The sequence below is a fragment of the Ursus americanus genome, chromosome 25 (assembly GCF_024610735.1).
Source record: "Ursus americanus isolate L20-20 chromosome 25, mUrsAme1.1.p, whole genome shotgun sequence".
NCBI lineage: Eukaryota > Metazoa > Chordata > Mammalia > Carnivora > Ursidae > Ursus > Ursus americanus.
The window spans coordinates 29,745,595-29,768,581 of NC_142151.1; the positions used below are offsets into that span (position 1 = coordinate 29,745,595).

At 41.0% G+C, this 22,987-nt stretch overlaps 2 protein-coding genes across 7 annotated transcripts in view; one reads left to right on the top strand and one right to left on the bottom strand.

Moving 5' to 3' along the window:
- On the bottom strand, positions 1–10,243 carry LOC123801706 (uncharacterized). Of its 3 annotated transcripts, none has more exons than XM_045811929.2 (4): positions 9,568–10,243; positions 9,256–9,348; positions 8,064–8,273; positions 1–135 (listed from the first exon to the last, which is right to left on the bottom strand). In XM_045811929.2, the coding sequence occupies exons 1-3, from the start codon at positions 10,241–10,243 to the stop codon at positions 8,260–8,262; spliced, it is 783 nt and encodes a 260-aa protein (XP_045667885.2). In that variant the 3' UTR covers positions 1–135; positions 8,064–8,259. The 3 variants fall into 3 exon arrangements, with proteins under 3 accessions (XP_045667885.2, XP_045667884.2, XP_087711890.1); XM_045811928.2 differs by having other exon boundaries at positions 9,244–9,348; XM_087855764.1 differs by having other exon boundaries at positions 8,064–9,348.
- Positions 9,930–22,987, top strand: part of BICD1 (BICD cargo adaptor 1) — a 212,650-nt gene continuing 199,592 nt past the window's right edge. For 3 of the 4 annotated variants that reach the window (XM_045811923.2, XM_045811925.2, XM_087855762.1), the window contains exon 1: positions 9,940–10,624. In XM_045811923.2, the coding sequence (XP_045667879.1) occupies positions 10,412–10,624 (213 nt within the window). In that variant the 5' untranslated portion in view covers positions 9,940–10,411. Of the gene's footprint in view, positions 10,625–22,987 lie in introns of all 4 variants that reach the window. The other variant, XM_045811927.2, reaches the window with a different exon arrangement.

Consider the following 22,987-nt stretch of genomic DNA (forward strand, 5'->3'; position numbering starts at 1 on the left):
GTGCTCACCAACCCAGAAGCTCTCTGAACTCCACCCTTTTGGGTTTTTATGGAGGCTTTCTTACGTGGGCATGATTGATGAAATCTTCGGCCATTGGTGATTGATTCAACCTCCTCCCAGACGTGGGGGGTGGGACTGAAATTTACAACAATATACAATATGCAATATGATTCTATTTATATGAAGTGTCCAGAATTGGGAAATCTATAGAGACAAAAAGATTAGTGGTTGGGGTGGGGTGGAGATACTTGGATGATAGCTAAAGGATACAGGGTTTGTTTGTTTGTTTATAATTTAAAAAACTTAAGTAATCTCTACACCCAATGTGGGTCTTGAACTCACAACCTGAGATCAAGGGTCACATGCTCTACTGACTGAGCCAGCCAGGCACCCCACAGGGTTTCTTTTTGAGGTAATGAAATTTTTCCAAAATTGACTGTAGGGATAGCTGCACAGTTCTGTGAACATATTAAAATCCATTGAGTTGTATACTTTAAATGGGTGAATTCTAGGGTATGTGACCCATATCTCAAAAAGGCTGTTTAAAAAAAAAAAAAAAGGTGGACCAGAATAGATGATTTCTAATTTTGCTCTTCTTAGGTGCTCCTTGCAGTCAGGAAGGAGGAACAAGAACTAAGCTGATTTTCTCAAGATCTTTATTTTTTCTAACTTAAAAAAAAGTCACTTTACTTGTGTGTTGAGTTTGGAACATCAAAGCTGGATATCTCACCAATTCTCCTGTTAAGATTTAAGGACCGAGGCACCTTCTATCCTGTTGCTCAGTCTACATGACTTTCATTATCGAAGTTATTTCATGGGCCAGGATGGCTCCTGGAGCTGCAGTCATTCTGTTTGCATTCCAGCCAGCAGGAAAGCAAAAGGGGAGATGGGGACACCTCCTCATGTTGAGGACAGTTACGGAGCTGTACCTGCCACTTCTTAAATCCAATTCGCCGGATCCTAGTCACTGGCAAGTAACTGAATGTATTAACTTAAATAAATAGCAGATTTATCACATGACCATTCACACAGCAAAAAATTGGGGACGCAATTATCATAGAAGCAAAGAAATGTTGAGAGACACCTAGCAGTTGCCCATTTTCCACAATTTAATGCACCAGCTATCTTTTCATCAATATTCTCAATTTCCTTGTCTCCTGTTCCCCCTACACACTCACCGCAAAATCCTAAGCCTGGACGGATACATCTACCCACCATCTCCACTCTTACACCCGATCCTCTGGAAGAGGCTATACAACTCTATGGCTTTTAGTGTTTCTATAAATCTGTGATATTTAACTACAGTTGAGCTCTTAACTCAGCTGGGTGACAAAAATTTGTTCAAAACAATCTTTATATATTTTAATCCATAGCACCTTGTAAGACCTTGGATCTATCTATCACTTTAGCTGCTAGCATGTAGTTTTGCTCACTGAAGTGATCCTCAAAATAAGCTTTATAAAAAAGGAGTTGGTCTTCTGAAACAGATGACTTAGAACATTGCTTCAGATCAAGAAAATCAAGGCAGGGATGCCTGGGTGGCTCAGTCGGTTAAGTGTCTGCCTTCAGCTCAGGTCATGATCCCAGGGGCCTGGGATCAAGTCCCACACTGGGCTCCTTGCTCAGAGGGGAGCCTGCTTCTGCCTCTGCCTGCAGCTCCCCCTGCTTGTGCTCTCTCTGACAAATAAATAAATAAATCTTAAAAAAAAAAAAAAAGAAAAAGATAAGAAAATCAAGGCAAGTCAGTGAACAAATTCTAAAGAAATATTATCTGGCAGTCAGAATTTTTTAGTCTTCTTTTAAAGAAAGAATAAGTTGTATTAGCTTGTGTAGTACAGTGTGCAAACTCTTGTGGTTTTCAGCCAAAATACATGGGAGATGGATTTAATAATGAAGAAAGAATTAATGAAATGAGATTGCCCCCCAAATAGGCAAATGCTGATGGCAAAAATGGTGAAATCAAGAGTTTTGAAGAAAATATCATTTAGAAAGTAAAGCAAAACACGGATAGAGAATGTAATCCCAACGATTACATAAATCAGTGCCTTGCTGGTGGAAAGATGACAAGGATGTAGGCTGTGGCTAAGAAACAAGCCCAGAGAGTCTGGTAGTCACTGATTTCGAAGATGTAGAACAGGAGAGAACAGCTATGTGCCGCCTCCCCCCCATACAAAATACTCCAGCTTTTATTCATTAGCATCTTGCATCTTAGAGGAGAAGACAGACAGATGAGGTAGCAGAGTTGGGAGAGCTCCCTGAATAAGCACCCAAAAGAGAATAGCTGGGGCTCAGGAAGCCACGTGAGCAGAGGGAGGCAGCACCTTCTGGGAGTGGGCCTGGACCCAGGGGTGCTCCCGCATCTGGCCAGAGGCAGCTGCTCAGAGGGCTAGTGTCTGAGCAGCTTGGAGATCATGTTCTGGCCTCAAAAGGCACCGATGGGGGGAACCTCACTCCTACCTTCAGGGTGCATTTGGAGGTCTCAGTGTGAAACGCTCTTGAAGGGTGGATTTCCCACCAGCTGTTCACGGCTGAGATTCCAATCAGATCCACCTTCTCATTGTATGTCATCCCCTCCACTCTTTCTGGGGACGCGGAGTTGTCAGCTCAGGCTGTTTCCACATCTTAAACTTCTCTTCATGTTTCAATCACCTATATTCTGGTTTTTACACCTCTCTGTCCTGAACAAACTACTCTTGTCAAGAGTACCCATTTGCATGTTGCTAAATATGGTGACATTTCTGTGTCCTCATCTTACTTGACTTTGACCTCTCAATGGCATTGACTTGGTCCTCATTCCTTCACTCTTCAAATGCTTTCTTTTGTTCCCTTCAGATATTTCTCTCCTGATTTTCCTCCTAACCACACTGAATGGTCCTTCTTCACTTTCTTTTTCTTTTTCTTTTTTTCAAGTTTTTATTTAAATTCCAGTTAATTAACATACACTGTAATATTAGTTTCAGGTGTACAATATAGTGATTCAACACTTATATACAACACCTGGTGCTCATCACAACAAGTGCACTCCTTACTCCCCGTCACCTATTTAACTCATTCCCCCACCCACCTCCCTTAGTTTGTTCTCTATAGTTACCTCTTAACTATTATTGTTGGCTTTTCCTCTTCAACCAAACCTTTAGTAGTGGTCCTCAGGGACCCCCTTCTCTTCTCTATTTGTACTCTTTTCCTAGATAATACCATCCATTTCCTTCACTTGAAATCCATATAATGCTGGAATGGCTGGCTGGCTCAGACAGAAGAGCATGTGACTCTTGATCTCCTGGTCATGAGTTCCAGCCCCCTATTGGGTGTAGAGTTCACTTTAAAAAAAAAAAACCCACAAAACGTCTAATGCTAATGGTTTCCAGAGGAAAATTGTTGTACCTCCCAAGAGGTCTCTTCTTAATTCTGGTCTTATATACAATTGTCTGCTTAACATTTCTAGTCAAATGTCTCCAAAGTGTCTTACACTTAGTATGTCCAAAATAGAACTCATAATTTCCTGAAACTTCCTCAAAGCCTTCCCCAACCTACTAATGGCAAACCATTTTCCTAATTGCCCAAGTCAGAATATTAGAGTTTGTAAATGATTGTTTTTTTTCTTTCTATGCCACATCCAATCCCCAAACAATTCTTGAGACTTCTATCTCACCTTCCCCTCCCCCAATATATTAGGAATCCATTCATTTCTTTTCCCTACTGCTACCACCTCAGTCCAGGAAACCATCTTCTTCTAGACAATCACAACAGCTTCCTAACTAGAGACGATGATGATTCTTCTTCAAGATTTATTATTTATTTATTTGAGAGAGAGAGAGAGAAAGCATGTGTGAGTGAGGGGAGGGGCAGAGGGACAGAATCTTCAAGCAGACTCCCTGCTGAGTGCAGTGCCCAATGCAGGGCTTGATTCGGGCTTGATGTGGGACTCTGTCCCATGACTCGTGAGATCATGACCTGAGCCAAACCCAAGAGTCTTGATGTTCAACCAGCTGAGCCATCCAGGTACCCCCTTTTCTTCCTTCCTCCCTTTCTTTCTCTTTCTTTCTTTCTTTCTTTCTTTCTTTCTTTCTTTCTTTCTTTCTTTCTTTTCTTTTCTTTTCTTTTCTTTTCTTTCTTTCTTTCTCTTTCATAAACTCTACCTGCAATGTGGGGCTTGAACTCACAACCCTGAGATCAAGAGCTGCAGGATCCACTGACTGAGCCACCCCCCCACCTTCTATCTTTTGATACCACCAATCTTTTTTGTGTGTAGTCGTGATGTTCTTATAATATAAATAAAATCATTTCATTTCCTGACTAAATAATCAAGTATCCCACTGCACTGAGAATAAAACTCAAATTCCTTATTCTTCTCTTTATCTTTTCTTTCTTTTCTTTTTTTTTAGGCTGTTGGGTGAAGGAATGTTTCTTACAGGTTCAGAATCTTTATGTAAATTCTAGGGCCATCAAAAAACCAAGAGAAGGGAACGTATTTTGGCAGAAGGAAGCATATTAAGAAATTTTGTTCAAATCTTGAAGAGCTGAATGCAAGGCCAGCCTTAGGCACAGATATGAATTAGATAATGTTTGTCTGCAGTGTTCCCAGCCTCCCCTTCTTCAGCCATTCAGTTCCTTCCTTGGGGTATCTCTTTACCAGAATCAGGAAAAAATATAAAGCAAATATAAGTGTAAATTTAAGTTTAATAACCTTTTGCATTTCAAAGTTATTTTTAATTATGAGATGATAGACATCTTTCTTTATTACCAAAGGAGTTTTTTTTTTTTTTTAAAGATTTTATTTATTTATTTAACAGAGATAGAGACAGCCAGCGAGAGAGGGAACACAAGCAGGGGGAGTGGGAGAGGAAGAAGCAGGCTCATAGCAGAGGAGCCTGATGTGGGGCTCGAACCCAGAACGCTGGGATCACGCCCTGAGCCGAAGGCAGACGCTTAACCACTGTGCCACCCAGGCACCCCACCAAAGGAGTTTCTGACATCATTTTGAGGTGGATTCGAAAGAAGAGCAGAGGATTTAAAAGTCCTTTCTGGCAGGCTTAAAATCCCAGTTTACAACCTACCAGCTATTCTGACTTTAAGGCTAATTCAGTTAGGGTTATTTAAAATTTTTTCTAGGGGTGCCTGGATGGCTCAGTTTAAGAGTCTGCCTTCAGCTCAGGGTCTGGGGCTTAAGCCCCAGATGGGGCTCTCTGCTCAGCAGGAAGTCTGCTTCTATCTCTTCCTCTCCCCCTGGCTTGTGCTCTCTCTCTCTCGCTCACTCTCTCAAATAAAGAAATAAAATCTTTAAAAAAAATTTTTTTTCCTAAAGCATGCTAAGAAGCAAAATAGAAGTATTTTGTCTCTTCTTATTCTTATGTGGTGTGAAACTCATTTGCCTTGGAAAGTTTTTTACTCTGCAAATGTTTGCGATTTGAAAGACCATATTCTTTTTTTTTTCTTTTTTAAAAATTGGGATATAATTGACATATATTATATTAGTTTCAGGTATTCAACATCGAAATTAGTCCAACCTGCAAAGCAGGCATGATCTGAGTGTGCCTTCAGTGTTGCCTGTCTTTCTAGTGCGGTGGTAGGTCATCTACCCTTGGTTTATAAGCCTTAGCTTCTGATTTTTATTCTTTGTACTCATCAGGCTCTTTTCTGCCTTAGGCCTTTACACATGCCCTTCCCTCCTGGAAAGCTCTTCCTCCACATTTAGCATATCCAGTTCCTCCAGGTACCTTGACAAAGTTGAATTTGACCCAAGCAGATTAGCCTCTGCTCTTTTCTTTTTTTTTTTTTTAAGATTTTATTTATTCATTTGACAGAGAGAAAGACGGCCAGCGAGAGAGGGAACACAAGCAGGGGGAGTGGGAGAGAAAAGCAGGCTCCCAGAGGAGGAGCCCCATGCGGGGCTCAATCCCAGGACTCTGGGATCACGCCCTGAGCTGAAGGCAGACACTTAACGACTGAGCCACCCAGGCGCCCTTAGCCTCTGCTCTTAACCACTATGCTGTATCCTGCTTATCAGTGTCACAATTTGGAATTTTTGTATTAATTTATCCTTTTTGTTGTCTGATTTTTTTTTTTTTAAAGATTGGTTGATTGATTGATTGATTGATTGATTTTAGAGAGAGGAGGAGCATGAAGGGGAGGAGAAGCAGAAGGGGAGGGAGAGGAAGAAGGAAAGAATCTCAAGCAGACTCCGTGCTGGGTGCAGAGCCCACTGTGGGGCTTAATCTCATGACCCAGAGATCATGACCTGAGCCGAAAACCAAGAGTCAGAGGGTTAACCAACTGAGCCACCCATGCATCCCTGTTGTTGTCTGTTTTTGGTCTGTTTTGTTGTGTATTTGTTTGTTGGTCCCTCCCAGAACATAAGCTCCATGAATTCAAGGACCACTGACCTCTGACATCTTACTGGTCATTGATTTCACAATGCCTACTATCTTTCCTAGGACATAAGGGGTACTTAGTAAATATCTTGTTTAAGAAGTGAATGAATGATGAATGAGAGCAAGAGAAAACAATATTCATGCAAAGTTGGTGAGAGGTTGGTTTGAGGTACTAAGTCACAAAATATAATTTTTCCTAAATATTTGTGTTTTTAAAAATATTTATTTAAGTAATCTCTAGAACCAATGTGGGGCTCAAACTTTTGACCCTGAGATCAAGAGTTGCACAGTTTTCTTTTTTTTTTTTTTTTTTAAATGATTTTTTATTATATTATGTTAGTCACCATACAGTACATCCCCGGTTTCCGATGTAAGGCTCGATGATTCATTAGTTGTGTATAACACCCAGTGCACCATGCAATACGTGCCCTCCTTACTACCCATCACCGGTCTATCCCATTCCCCCACCCCCCTCCCCTCTGAAGTCCTCAGTTTGTTTCTCATAGTCCATAGTCTCTCATGTTTCATTCCCCCTTCTGATTACCCCCCCTTTCTTTATCCCTTTCTTCCCCTACCGATCAACCTAGTTCTTATGTTCCATAGATGAGAGAAATCATATGATAGTTGTCTTTCTCTGCTTGACTTATTTCACTTAGCATTATCTCCTCCAGTGCTGTCCATGTTGTAGCAAATGTTGAGAACTCGTTCTTTCTGATAGCTGAGTAATATTCCATTGTATATATGGACCACAACTTCTTAATCCAGTCATCTGTTGAAGGGCATCTCGGCTCCTTCCACAATTTAGCTATTGTGGACATTGCTGCTATGAACATTGGGGTGCATATGGCCCTTCTCTTCACTACGTCTGTATCTTTGGGGTAAATACCCAGTAGAAGAGTTGCACAGTTTTCTGATTGAGCCAGCCAGGCACCCCTAATTTTTCCTAAATATTTGTAAGTAAGAAAGTTCTCTAAGTATTGAAGGCTGCTAATTTAAAGAAATATGAGGGAACCCTACTTCCAAGAATGGTTTAAGAAATTCTTTTCTAGGGGCACCTGGGTGGCTCAGTCATTAAGCATCTGCCTTCGGCTCAGGTCATAATCCCAGGGTCCTGGGATCAAGCCCTGCATGGATCCCCACATTGGGCTCCCTGCTCAGTGGGAAGCCTGCTTCTCCCTCTCCCACTCCCCCTGCTTGTGTTCCCTCTCTTGCTGTCTCTCTCTCTGTCAAATAAATAAAATCTTAAAAAAAAAAAGAAATTATTTTCTAGACACTTGTCCGTGATCTACAGCTATATGTATCCATATCTATGTCTGTACCTAGATATACATGCTATGTGTGACATGTAGGTGAAGAGAAATGTAACTGTGCAGTACTGGAAGAATGTGGTATGTAAGGGAAAAAGCTGATTTTCTTCAAGTTAAATACCAACATATGAAGGATCAAAGTTGTAATAAGCAAAATCTTGTAATGTTAAAATAGTGTAATGTCTGAATGAAGTCAGACATTAACACATTAACAAAAGTGGATCAATCAGAAAAAATGGGGCAGGACAGGGCATAGGGAATGGGTGGCGATGCAAACTTAGAAGGAAAGTCACAGAGGCAAACTCCATTCTTAGTTCTACCCAAAGAAAAGATAGTAACAGGCAATCTTCCCCACGTGTTATGATTCCTTTGGAAGGGCTCTACTTACACTTTGCAGAGTGACGAAAGGCCAGGGGCATACTGGGAAGTTTAGCTACCCACAATTACAGCTTTCATCTCTTCTTGCAGCAGTTCATGATCATTCATCATTGTGATAGAGGATGGGCGCTCCAGGAGCACACAGGAGGAGCTTCTCCATTGGAGTGTGATATCCACGCAGTATAAGTGGAATGATGTGGTCATTATCACCCCTGCTTCCCTGCCAGGTGGAATTCATGGTTAGTGGCGTGTTTCAAGTGTTTCTCCTTTTATTTATTTATAGATCAGATAATCACAAGAGAATATTCTGTTGTAATTGTCAGCATCTGGAAGGAATCTTTTTTTTTGTCTGTTTTCGGAGGCAGTGAAAATCACATCCAGACTGCCTATTAGTCAAGGCTTTGTAAGAGCATTGTTGTTTGTTTGCTCTTCCTCCCACACCATCAGCAACTGTCGTTTTTTTCTTTACCATCTACAAAAGGAAGGGGAGCATTGAGTCCCGCTTTCTAAATCAGAAAGTTCGTGTGTGTGTTGAACACCTCTTGGCCACTGAAAAACAGCTCTCTAAATAGGGGCACCCAATAGAAGAGAAAGAAGGAACTGGTAAGACCTTTGGTCTATTCATCTCAGAGCCTCCCTTCCATTTTCACAGAAATCATTCCTTTTCTGCTCCCATTTCTCCCTTTCCTCTAGGTTCTCCATTCTCATCTCTCCTCCATTTTTGGTCTTTTACTCTGACTTTGCCTTTGTCTCCTTTTGTGACTCTTCATATTGATCAAAGTGGTCATTTTACGAGCATATAATATTTAGTTGCTGGGTGTGGATTATTGAGTGGTGAGGCCAATATAATGATCCAGTTTAGGGCTCTGGATTTAGGATTAAATTTTGGCTTCACCACTTAAGAGTTGCCTGATTTGGACAAATCCCTCAATTTCCTGTGCCTTCCTTCCGTCACTTTTAAGTTGGCGGTAACGGTTCCTACCTCCAAGCGTGGTCTTTAGGGCTAGAGAGAACGCACATACCATACTCAGGAGAATGGCCGGCACGTGGTCTCAAGAACTATTAGCTCTTACTATTTTAAAAATGTTTATTGTAGGGTATCGTTGATACCATATATAGGGAATTTCATGCAGTTTTCCTTTATTGAAGAATGTGTAGAGTAGAACTACTGAGGCAAGAAACAATAGTACCTAGAGGCTTACTGGGTGCAAGCATTTTTCGGAGCAGATCCCAGTCCTGTGGCAAGCTGGGCGCAGAACGCTGTGCCAGGGCAAGCAACTTTCGTGAAGACTGTCCTGAGGGGTAATAAGGTTATTTGGTGACAGTGTGAGGTGAACCCGGCCAAGCTAGCGAGGGGAAGGGAGGGGAGGCGGAAGGAGGGGGGGAAGCGCGCGCCTTGGGGCGCTTCTGGCAGGCTTTGGAAGCACAGCGTTGGTTTGGGTGCAGGAGGCTGGGAAGGAGGCTGCGAGCCCAGGGGGCTAGAAGGATGCGCGGGCCCCGAGCGCGTTAGTTACTGTTTGCTTTTCTTCGGGAAAGGCGCCGATTCCAGGCAGTTCTTGAGCTCGGGCTCCCGTCGCAGCGGTAGAGCAGGGGCGTCCCCTCCACTCCAGGGGGCTGCGACGTCCGTGGGGCAAAGTCCCGGGGAACTCCCGCCCGCGACGAGCCGGCCAGGGCGGAGGTTCCCCCGGTGCGCGTCCCGCCGCCTCCGCCTCCGCCTCGGCCTCCCTCCCGCGCGCCCCCCGGTGCAACCGGCGGCGGCTGCCCCGCGCGCCCGGCGGGAGGCGCCTCGGGATGTTTCCGTCGGTTCCTTCCCTCCCCCCGCGCTGACTCCATCCGCCTCCCCGCCCCCTGCTCGGAGCCCGGGCCAGGCGCAAAGGGAGGGAGCGGGCCCGAGACTGCATCATTCCGCACCGGCTGCAGCACAGCCAGAGGGAGCAGGTGGAGCGAGCGAGCGAGACGCGAGCCGGAGCGCGCCAGGCCCCGGGGAGACTGCAGTGACGCTGCCCGGGAGACATGGCGGCCGGGCGCCTCTGAATAAGCAGAATCCGGAGCCCCTCGTCGTCTCCGGCCGCCGCAGCCCAGGCCATGCCGCACGGCTGCTGACCGCACGCAGGGGCCGGCCCAGAGGACACTTGCGGCAGCGGCTGCCGCCTCGCCCCTGATCCTCTCCCTGCGTTCTCCATGTTGCATTTCTCCTCAGTTTCTCCGGCAGTGTAGCCGCTGCTCTGCCCATTCACCCAGCCACACTTTTCTTTCCCATTTTTACCCTTCCCTCCCCAGCTCCTTCACCCTTCCCCCGCCTGCTTTGCATCCATCTCCCCACCCCGACACCCCCTCCTGCCTCCATCCACTGGGGCTATGGCCGCAGAAGAGGTATTGCAGACTGTGGACCATTATAAGACTGAGATAGAGAGGCTGACCAAGGAGCTCACAGAGACGACCCACGAGAAGATCCAGGCTGCCGAGTACGGGCTGGTGGTACTGGAAGAGAAGCTGACCCTCAAACAGCAGTATGACGAGCTGGAGGCTGAGTACGACAGCCTCAAACAGGAGCTGGAGCAGCTGAAAGAGGTGAGTTGTCTGTCACCTCATCCCTCCTCGGCCCCCGTCCCCCCATCCCCAACGCCCACTCGTCTTTGTAAAGAAGTCGGAAAGGATGCGATTGAAAGGAATGTTTCTTCATCTTAGAGTCCTTTGTTGATAAGAGAAGACTGAAAGAGTCCATTGTTTCCCCCCAAGAGAAAAATTGCCCAGGAAATGAATGTATAAGCTGGAATTTGAGAGGCACTGGCTGTTTAGGCTGTGGGGGAGGGAGATTCAGAAGTCTTCAAGTCTCAGCACTCTCAGGCGACATTCAGCTCGGTTGGAATGTGTAAATCCAACTTCTCAAAACTGCTGTTAGTTTAAACCCAGGTTCCAGCGACAATCCCATAATCCACAAGGGCGATGAGTAGGTTTGTGCCGAGGGACCCACAATTTCAGGAGGTAGGACCTATGGTCCCTCAGCCTTCTGAATGTAACCACTCCTTGATGCGGGAGCGAACTGTTATTAGAACTCTCCGCCAATCCCATCCGACAAAATCTGGGCACTCTTCGTTCTCCTTGGCTTTAGTTATTCTTGTCACGGGGCTCCCTGAGAAAAACAACTCTGCTGGGTGATCCCACTGCCTCGATTTCACCTCTGAGCGAGGCAGAGCCATGCCCAAGTCATATAAGGTCACCCTGACCAGGGAAAATTTAACTCCCCTACACATAGTCTGAATGGTATATATCAAGTACAGGGGTAGCCGTCCCTATCAAATGAGGCTCTTCTGTTTGAAATGACTGTGTGTATAAAACCAGAATATCACAAATGGTTCATGTATAACACTGGTCCTCTTTAGTCTTTCGGTATTTGGCTTCTCTTAAAGACTGGCTAATGTTTTGGAAGAAAATAATGGATATGCTTTGATTTCCTATCAAACACTCACAAGAATATACATGCTGTTGAAGGAAATCAGTCTATTTTACCTGATTCCTGAAGCACTATGGGTAACAAGTCACCAGTTACAAATTTAAATGTATACACTGCTTTTCTTTGTGGCAAGTCTTTATTTTTAGGTGCATATTGGCTTTTAAGTGTTAATTCTAAAGTTGGTATATATTATTATCAAACATGTTTTTCTTACTCAGTTTTTTGGAGGGTGTCTGTTTTATGCTGCTACGGTTAAAAAACATGATTTATGACCTCTCCAATCAATTTGCCTTCTAATGTAGTACATGATATGGTAAACACACTTTCAGGTGTATCTTATTTTTATTCTGGTGTCTAAATGCCAACAAATAAACATACGGTAAAAATCCCAACTAAAAATCTGATTTTCTTGTATCAGGCTGTAAATTTTAAGTTCATGTTTTTCTTACCATGTACATGTCTGTTCTTGACAACAGCTGGACTCACTGGTATTTTCCAACTGAGATTAGGTCAGGTATGTTTTAATTCAGTGATGCTAAACCTTGTGAAGTCAGGAAACAGAACAGTGATTGTAATTCTCAGAGATGTCTTGATGTTTAAACCTGTCAACACTGCTTGGCCAAGGTGAGGAAGTACAAACCCGGCAGTGGTAAGCCATCACCTCCTTGATAAAGGAGGTAGACTTAATTTAATGAAATGGAGTATTACTGTTAACTGACCTTCCTGCTTGATTTAAACAACGTTCTAGGGGTATATCCGTGTCATTTGCACTTACCCTGCAGAGTAAACGATAATGCAATTGTCTTTTGCCTTTACTAGACCGTGAGCTCTTAAGGAAAGGAATCTGTCTTCATTACTTTGCATCCAAAGCCTTTAACACAAAGCCTAACACATAGTAAGTGTATAATAAATATTTTATTAAAGAGTGAATTTATACTGGCAGAAGGGACACCTTTATCAAACATTCACTAGTCATTATTGGTTAGTGTCAGAGAAAGACTAAGAAAATTAGGATGTATAGGAAATGACTAGTATTGAAATGTCATCAGCAATAATGGGAAGAATGAGAAAAAACATTTTGTGAGAGTAGCACAACTGTAGTTTCTTAACAGAATAATGCAGATAGCAGTTATAAATTTTTTCTTTAAAAATTTGAGGCATATTTTGTTCTGTATAGCCGGAGGTTAATAAAAAATTTATCAGGATTATTTTTACCAAATGGGACTCATTTACATATGTATTTTGAGTTGCACTTAGCATAAATTAATTCAGTTTTTTATTCCGAATGAACTGTCTTAAGCAATTACATAAAAATGTATTTAAGAGTAATAAAATAATCACTATATTTGATCATTTGATAGTGTAGCCCTTATTTTTATTTTTTAAATGTAATGTATACTTTAGTTGGGAGTATTATTTAAATGTGCTAAATCAGTCCCAATAATATTTCTGTTTGAAAAGTAAATCCAGAATAATTGGGCAAACTAAAATATCCCAATGATGATATCATATAGAAGCCATTTTTGAAAGACATGTTTTGTGAGTGCTCTGATTTTTACAAGGGAAGTTTTGTTCATTTGCAGGTACATATAGTAAACAATGTTGCATTTTATCTATAAAGCCAAGTATAAAATCTTGGGCTTATTTCTAGGCTCTTTCAACAAATGTGATTCATTTAAAAGTAATTGGTCCAGTTTATGGGAATGTCAACAGAAAATGACTGTGGTAAGTCCAAGTTGAACACTGGTAATTTGCAGTGTTGCAACATGGCTCAGTCTTTACAGGTCATTTTGTTTTCAAGAGTCAGCACCCAGCAATGTTGCTGCCCTCCTTCCCAGGCTGATTACTGCTATGACAATAATGCAAGTGAGCCGTGCTACCTGAAGATGTGCAAAATCAAGATGATGAATTCATTAATTTTTTCCCTAGTTATTTCTTCCCTAAGTCTAGATCGCTTTTTGACCTGGCTTGACAACATTTAGGGCTCTGCTCTGTGCCTGTATCACTGTCTACATGACCCAAAAGAACACACTTGAAAGAAAAGTACTAATGATATGAAAAAAGAATAACTTCTGCCATCATCATAATCTTCTTCTTTTAATTATCTTTGGGGAGCTGGACAAAGCAACATGTCTGCTAGAATGCTTGACCATGGTTTTATGCTTGCTTTTCAGTGACCTGAGGGGCAAGCATGCCCAGTTATGTTCAGGTTCTGGGTGATTGTATGTTTGGGTGTGTGTAAATCAGCACTGTGAACGTCATTCAGGCCAAAAGAGTGTTTGAGGAAGAGTCATAGTTCTAAAATAATTTTTTTTAAAAGATTTTATTTATTTATTTGACAGAGACAGCCAGCGAGAGAGGGAACACAAGCAGGGGGAGTGGGAGAGGAGGAAGCAGGCTCCCAGCGGAGGAGCCTGATGTGGGGCTCGATCCCAGAACGCTGGGATCACGCCCTGAGCCGAAGGCAGACGCTTAACGATTGCGCCACTCAGGCACCCCTAAAATAATTTTAAAAACTAAAGTATACATACATTATAAAAAACCTCCTAGACTTTAAATTTGTTTGTGTTTTTTTTTGTTTTTTACTTTAAAAGTCTTTGAAATTTAAAAAGTAGTAAAGTTGAAAAAGATCCCCATAGAGGGGAATGATTCAGCATTCCTGGTAGCATTTTAGAAAACATATCCATGTGACAACTTCAGAAAAGTTTTGCAGCTAGGTTACAGTAGACTCTGTACTAAGAATCTTCAACTCATTTTTTTTTGCTCCTATTCTTAACCCTGACACCAAGGATAGACACCATTTGCTAAAGAAGCACTTTGTGGACAATGAGCACCTTTCTTCCTGGAGCCAATTTTATGTTTTTTTCAGGGCTATGGTTAAATCACTCAAGGAATAAACATTGAACTTACACACTTTTTAGAGACTGTCACATTGGGGACCTGATGAAAGCCATTTAATTATTTGGATTCATCTTTAAACAGAAATTATTTTTTCTTCATATGCTTGGAAAGATTGTTAGTTTTGTATATGCTAAATCATGAAATCATAGTGTGGGGGGAGCCCTTAGATTTCGTTTCCAATCTATGAATAAACATAGAGAATGTGAATAATTTATTTACCTAGGCTAGTATTTTCTCTCTCACTGTTTTGAAAGGGAAATGTTTCTATTTATCATCATATTTATTACCAAATTAATTAAAACATCTAAAACATATCAACATATGCTTTTGGAAAGAATTTGTGAAGTATTTACAAACAACCTCAACAAACAAACACAATCACTTTTAATCATATATATATATATATATATATATATATATATATATTTTTTTTTTTTTTTTTGACCCAGTCGCTCTAACCTGCACAATTCCTTCTTTTTATTTCAACTCAAAATTTCATCTCTGGCAAAGTTATTTCTCAGATATCATACAACAAGGTGTTATATCTTTCATCACCTTCATTTTTTTTTTTTTAAAGATTTTATTTATTTATTCGACAGAGACAGACAGCCAGCGAGAGAGGGAACACAAGCAGGGGGAGTGGGAGAGGAAGAAGCAGGCTTATAGCGGAGGAGCCCGATGTGGGGCTCGATCCCACAACGCTGGGATCACGCCCTGAGCTGAAGGCAGACGCCTAACCGCTGTGCCACCCAGGCGCCCCTTTCATCACCTTCATTATGTTTGCATGAACATGTACAGTAACCATGGTTTGATGATTTTTTTCAGATTTTCATGCTTATGAATATTCTATTCTGCTATATCATCCCCTTCAGTACACTTGATGGATATTGCATTCCAAATTTGAAAATAAGATAATTACTCGCATGTTGAGATATATATAATAAAAGGCTTTCTCACACATAATGTTATACCTGTAAATATGGCTTTGATGGAGAGGAAGGCATGAAGAGATGCAGCTTACTATTAAATAATTCATTATGCTAAAGAAGACATGTGAAGTCAAGTGGCAGGAGATGATATTGGGAAAGTGGCAGTAGCCACATTTTGCCTTGGGGATAGGGGGACCATTAAAAGGAAATGAAAAGAAGCAGTAACACTGTGTTTGGTGCCTTACATCTTATTTAATCTTCAGAGTAATTCAGAGACTTACTGCTCATTTTTACAGATAAGAAAATAATAAAAATAATAAAGCATTTAACTTTGTATAAAGCTCCATTTAGGACTAGGCATTTTGCATGCCTTATCTCTCATCCTTATAAGAATCCTTTTATAAGGTAGATATTACTTGAATTATGCAGAAGAGGAAAATAGGTCTTAGGTTAAGGATTCTTTTCAAGGCTGCAAAACTAAGTGGTAGAACGTGGTTTAGGAAGAAGCCCATTTTCTTCTCACTACACCATACTACCTGGGAGGGTGAACACCTCAGTCACAAGTTGGTTTAGAAAGTCCCGGTGTTGGTTACAGAGAGTGAACTGGAGCTGTACAGGGGCAGTAGGAATGATGAGGAGGGGTCAAACCTAACAGCTATTTAGAGGGTGTAGGGTGGAACATGATGTTGGGTGACTGGATGTGCAAAGTAAGGAAAAAAGTACAGGAGTAGAGTTGAGAATTTTCTCAGGATGTGTAGAAGGTGGCTTCATTCACAAAGGAAGATACTATGGGCAAGAGCCCTTTTAGAGGGTAGGTTGATGGCCAGGTTATATGAGTCCTTTTAATTCATGTTTTCTTTGAGGGGAGGAATAAGTTGCATCAGAAATATAAATATTCAACTCTCAATTTAATAAAACAAATGAATAATTTGTGCAATTCGTTGACATTTTATTCAAACCTAATCTCCAGAACATAGAAGATATGAACAACTCAATAATGTTTTCACCAGTTAGTTTGATTGCATTTTGAATTAGGAGATGTGCAAATTAATAAGCAATGGGCAAAGAAGCTGGGCTGGCACAGTGAGGACCCAAAGGTCAGCCTAAGTGGAAAACTGGCCCTTCTTGACCTAGCTTAGAGGGGCCTGGGAGAAACAGCACACACCTTTTGCTAACAGATAACTTGAAATTGCATTAGTGCTTTTAATTTAAATTTTTTTCTTTCCTTTTTTGGTCATAATAGTTTGCTTTTTAAAAATTATGATTCTAGGGGCACCTGGGTGGCCTAGTTGTTAAGCGTCTGCCTTCAGCTCAGGGCGTAATCCCGGTGTTCTGGGATCGAGCCCCACATCAGGCTCCTCCGCTGGGAGCCTGCTTCTTCCTCTCCCACTCCCCCTGCTTGTGTTCCCTCTCTCACTGGCTGTCTCTCTCTCTCTCTGTCAAATAAATAAAATCTTAAAAAAAAATAAAAAATAAAAATTATGATTCTATAATTACAATTTATGGCAACAAGCCAAGTTAGAATCATATGCAAGTTAGTTGTTTCTCCTTTCTTTCTTCTTGATTGTCTGTATTCTTATACTTTGGTGAGTATTCTCTTATACTTCTTTTAAATGTCTTTAAACATATGAATCCATTGACAAGGTTTTTTTTTGTTCCTGTTCTTTTATTTTTATAAAAATTGGGTCATGTTATATATATATATAATATATATATATAATATATATATATATATTATATATATATATATTATATATATATTACTCTGCAACATGGTATTTTTCATTTAATACTATTTCCTTTTAAAATGCAGATAATTCTAGGGTGCCTGGGTGGCTCTGTCGGTTAAGCGTTGGACTCTTCGTTTCTGCTCAGGTCATGATCTCGGGATCCTGGATCAAGCCCTGTGTCAGGCTCCATGCTCTGTGTGGAGTCTGCTTGTCCCTCTCCGTCCCTGCCCCTCTGCCGCTCCCCTCTAAAAATAAATAAATAAAATCTTTAAAATTTTTTTGAAAATGCAGATATTTCTAGTGCAGGGCTAACTTTTCTCTTTAAGATTTTATTTACGGGGTGCCTAGGTGGCTCAGTCGGTTGAGCCTCTACCTTCGGCTCGGGTCATGATCCCAGGATCCTGGGATTGAGTCCCATATCAGGCTCCCTGCTCAGTGGGGAGCTTGCTTCTCCCTCTCGTGCTCCCCCTCCCCCTGTTCATGCTCGGTCTCTCTCTCCAAAATAAATAAATAAAATATTTTAAAAAACTTTTATTTACTTATTTGAGAGAGAGAGGGAGAGAGAGAGAGAGAGAGAGAGAGCAAGTGAGCATGCTGGGGGAGGGCGGTAGAGAAAGGGGCACAGGGAGAAGCAGACTTACCACTGAGATGGGTCCTGGGCCTCCATCCCAGGACCCTGAGATCATGACCTGAGCTGAAGGCAGCTGCTTAACTGACTGAGCCACCCAGGAGCCCTGCAGGGCTTCCTTTTTAAGGTACTCGTGTTTCAAGTGTGAGGAAAATGAGACTGAGTAGAGAAGAAAACCAGAGAATCGCAGAGAGTGTGGGTGACCCTGGGAGTTTGGAGGGAGCAGGTGGCCTTGTGTGATAATACCAAAGAAAAAGATGGAAAGTTTTGTACGTGAATTAGCAGCAGTTTTGATTCTTGTCTTCTTGGCTGGTGATGGGGCTACGTGTATCAGCATGGCTAGATTCCTTGGCCAGTGAGAGCTGGTCCTGCAGTGTGGCCACATCCTGTCCATACTGGGTCTTAGTGAGAAGCCAAGATGATTCAGGCAGTTGGGCCTCATTATGTTATTCCATCTCTGCCCTGTGATAGTTGAGTTTTGAGATAGCTGGTTAGGGTCTTATACGGAATCTCAGACTCAGCATGTTATGTAGGCGATGGGGATCAGTGGCTACAAGACAGGAAATTGTTTGGCAGAAGTGTTCTTCCTTAAAACAATGAAAAGAAATATAAGAGTGGCAATTAATACCTTTTCTACTAGGATTTAATTATTTTATCTATAAAATTAAGAGATTGGGATAGATAATTTCTATGATTTTTTTCAGCTCTAAATTTCTGTGATGCTCTCTTTTGCGTTAACTGGTCTACTTATTTTATCTACTTGTCCTTTACTTTTCAAATTCATTCAAATTTTGTTGTTTTTTTTTACAAAATACGGAATAATCTTGTTCAATTACCATAATTTTTACTTAGCCTTCAGGGGTGTGCATCAACTGTTTTCTGTCTATTTCCTCCTGTCTATTTCCACTCTGGTTACTCACCTCCAGCCAGGATAATCCACCTGTTTTCACACTTGTATTCTGTCCCTTGACTGTTTGTTTGTTTGTTTGTTTATTTTTAACAGATCATTGTTCTCTTTTCCTTTGAGCGCCTGGTCCAAACTTATTTCCATTCTGGATTCACTTTACTTCTTTAATCATACCTATATTGTTGTAGAACTGACTCATTGAGTTTGTTTCACTGACGTATTTGTACTTGGCTTCAGAGAGCAGAACAAGGTCCATTGGGTCCATGGGAGCCAGATTTTGAGTCAAAATCAAGAACTAACAAGTATAGGTGTCCAATAATGAAACAAGGCAGGTTTCTTTAGAAGTAGTTGAGTTCCCTGTCACCAAAAAAAAAAATTTAAGAAAAGGCTAGCCAACCACATGCTAGGAATAGTCTGGATGGCTCATGCTTAGAAAGGAGTTTATATAAAATGATCGCTAAAGTTTCCCACACCCTGATCTGAGTTTTTTTGATTTTATCTTTTCAGGTGTTCCAAGTAATTCATATTGTTAATGTTTTTTAATACTCCCATTCTCACCACTAGATCACAGTGTTTCCAGAATGGTTACGTTTTTCTGTTTTAATGTTTAGCATTTTGCAGTATTTATGACTTTTGAATATTTGGGATGTTTTCAAAGTATGATCAAAAATTTATCTTAATTTTGATTATGTTTTGCTTGATTTTCCGAAGAAAACTGATGCTAAATATGGAATTTAAGATGATTACATCTGTACATTTGGGGAAGTTTCCATGAAACTTTGTACAGTTTGAAGCAATATGGTTATACTGAGGGGGTCTATAGCCTGCAGAATATTTGTGTTCATACACACACACACACACACAAAACACACACACACACACACACACAAATACACGATGATGTATTTTGTCTTTTGCCCTTAGTTCAATATTTTATAATTGGCACCATCAACTATTTACATTTATATAGCAATCTGAGTTTGGGTTTTGCTTTAGATTGCTCATGCCTCTTGTTCTGCTTCATTTATCTATTCAAATGTTTGTATTGAGTGGCTACTGTGTTGGGCACTGTGCCACTTGCTGAAGATAGAGTGTTAAGCAGACAAGATGGAGACTGTCTGAATGGAGCCGATGTGTTAGACCTAGGAGATCATCAGCAAGCACACATGCATTTAGGACGTGAGGAATGCCATGAGCGAAGAGGTGGAGCCTGGTTGGGAAACGTGTGATCAGGAAACCCTGTCTGGGAGGTGACATTTGAGCCTGGACCTGAATGATGAGTCACATGGAGACTGGGGGAAGTGAATTTTAGGAAGAGGTGCAACTACAAAGATCTTGGAGCTCTGTAGTTGTTAGCAGAAATGATGGGTCACCATGCCCTGTAAAAATAACCATTCATATTTGAAAAATGACCATCTATAAAGTACTATATTACCTTTAGAGTTTTTGGATGAGATTTTGGGTCTCAGCATAGGAAGTGTTTAAAGCAAAGCCTAAATACCCACCCTGGATCTTCTTTTGGAAGAGCTGGGTCAGAATCAGTGACTTTCTATACAGACTACTCATTAGGGTCACCTGGGTGATTTACAAAAACACTGCTGCCTTGACCCCACTCAGGGTAGTTCAGAGTCATTAGGTGGAGCTGGGGCTTTATTATGTTAACCCTTCTTCCCTCATAGGTACAGTTTGGGCTGAGAACCTCTCCTAGAAACTTACAACTCTAGGAGTAAATGACTCCACAGGAATAGAAGGTTTTGTTGTTGTTGTTGTTGTTGTTGTTGTTATTTTTTGAGATTTATTTGTTATTTATTTTGGGGGGGGAGGGGCGGAGGGTGAGGAGAGAGAGAGAATCCTAAGTAGGCTGCGTGCCCAGCGTGGAGCCCAATGAAGGGCCGATTTCATGATCCTGAGATCATGACCTGAGCTAAAATCAAGAGTCGGATGCTTAACCGACTGAGCCACTCAGGCGCCCCAGGAATAGAAGTGTTTTGGAGACCAAAGCTGGGAAGTTAGAGCTAATATGGAAACCTTAATTGCACTGTCTTTTTACTTCTCCATTTTCTAGAAATTAAAATGCTGTAAAGTCTTTCAGAAAACCAACAAATATCAAAAACTTGACTGCATTAGACAGAGATGTATGTTAAATGAGACTGTGCTTATTTTTATACCTCCAGGGTTGTTTAAAGTTTCTTTTGAAAGTTGTCTCCTTTGTTCAATCTGTTTTGTGGCTTTACTCTGTTTGCAGTAGCTTATGCAAACTTTACAAGTTTATAAATAGGATATTAAAAAAGAATTGCTTTGATACATTGTTAACTTCAGGGGTTACTTTCAATTGCTCTTTGGTTATACATGCTTATTGTTTTCAAACAGTATTTTATGGAGAAAAAACACTCTTCTACAATGTAATATTTAACTGCTGTGTTTCTATCTTTAAATTTAGAATTGAAAATAAGAAACCTGTTTACATTTATGGGAAGTACACAATAACAGCAATTTCCTTAAGAATGTTTTGTTGCAGTTTGGCGTGGGTCTGTAATGGAAGGTTCAGAATGATGGGTCTTTGTTTTTCTCTTGCATACTGCAGACTAATGTGGAATCAAATACCACTGCTGAAGAGCCCTTACCCATCAATTTTTAAAATTGAAAGAGGTTTATATTATAACATGGATGTGCGTTGTTGATAAGCTGTACTGATTGCCATTCTCTTGAAGGCTTTAGGAGATTTTTTTTTTTTTTAAGTTGACCTCGGTGTGAGGTAACTAGATGGAGACAGGACTGTCCATGACTTCTCTCGTTGAGCTGAAGATACTATCATCTTGCACATTATCTCCTTGGCATATACAACCATTTTTTCCCCTTTAAATCACAATCTGGCTTGCTTTCTGCTAATGCTAGTGTGTGTGCAGAGCTTTTAAACTCAAAATCTCAAGTAAATACAATTAGGAAGGAAAAGTAGCCATTAGAGAGGCAGAAGGAAAGGGATCTATTGCACTTCAAAACGAATCCTAAATATCTTTTGAATTGTTGGCTCTTTGAATTGTTTTTAAAAAATTTATACAGGTTCTTAAGTAGTATTGGTAATTCAGAATTAACTATGGTTTAATGATCTGAACATTAAAACTAAAACTAAAAGATCCTCTTTTAGTCAATATTTTAAAATAATTTAAAGAACCCTTTCCTAAGAGAGTCCTCAGGTCATTAATCTTAATCACTGTAATTATTTCCCATCAAGTTATATGTGCTTGTTTCTCATTTTAGCAAAATCAATAATATACCTTGCAGGTCACTTGAAGTGTTTTGGATAATATGAACTACTATTTGCTAGAATTGAGACCAGGATCTCAAAGCCACAATTACATTTTTATTTATTTTTTATTTTTTTATTTTTTAAAGATTTTATTTATTTATTCGACAGAGATAGAGACAGCCAGCAAGAGAGGGAACACAAGCAGGGGGAGTGGGAGAGGAAGAAGCAGGCTCACAACGGAGGAGCCTGATGTGGGGCTCAATCCCATAACGCCGGGATCACGCCCTGAGCCGAAGGCAGATGCTTAACTGCTGCACCACCCAGGCGCCCCCACAATTACATTTTTAGACAATGGTCCTAGTAAGACATTTCAGGAAAAGACAATGAAAAGAACTCTGTACCCATGAGGTTTCTGTCATTGATCAGTTCCAAGTGAAAAAGAAAAATTTAAAAAGATTTATTTATATATTTCAGAGAGAGCAAGAGAGAGTGCAAGGGGCAGGTGGTGCAGAGGGAGAGGGAGAGGGGAAGCAGACTCCCTGCTGAGTGCTGAGCCCAACATGGGGATCAGTCTCCTGACAGGGAGATCATGACCTGAGCCGAAACCAAGAGTCAGTTGCTTAACTGACTGAGCCACCCAGGCGCCCTCCAAGTGAGAAAATTTTAAGTTACATTTTAATTTGTGGTGGCCATGTGATTTAGAAATTTGGAAAATGGACATCAAAGTAAATACTGTGAGTAGATAAATCATCGCATAAAGCTAGATAATGGTTCATTCATTCTTCCCTACAATAATGATCTTTTTAGCACCTCTTAGGTGTTAGGCATAGATCTGTATGCTGAGGATACAGCAGAGAACAAATCCAACAGAAATCTTGGTGATGGCGGGCAGGGGGAGGGTAGTGTGAGCAGAATAAACAAAATGAATAAGTAAAATAGAATGTTAGGTGATCCTAAATGGTACAGAGAAAAATAGAACAGGGAAGACGGTGGTGGGCTGTGAAGTGGGAAAGGTTACTATTTTCTTTTTCTTTTCTTTTTTTTAAAGATTTTATTTATTTATTTGAGAGAGAGAGAGATCTCAGGCATGCCTGAGTGGGGAAAGGAGCCAAGGAGGAGGGAGAGAGACAGGCAGACT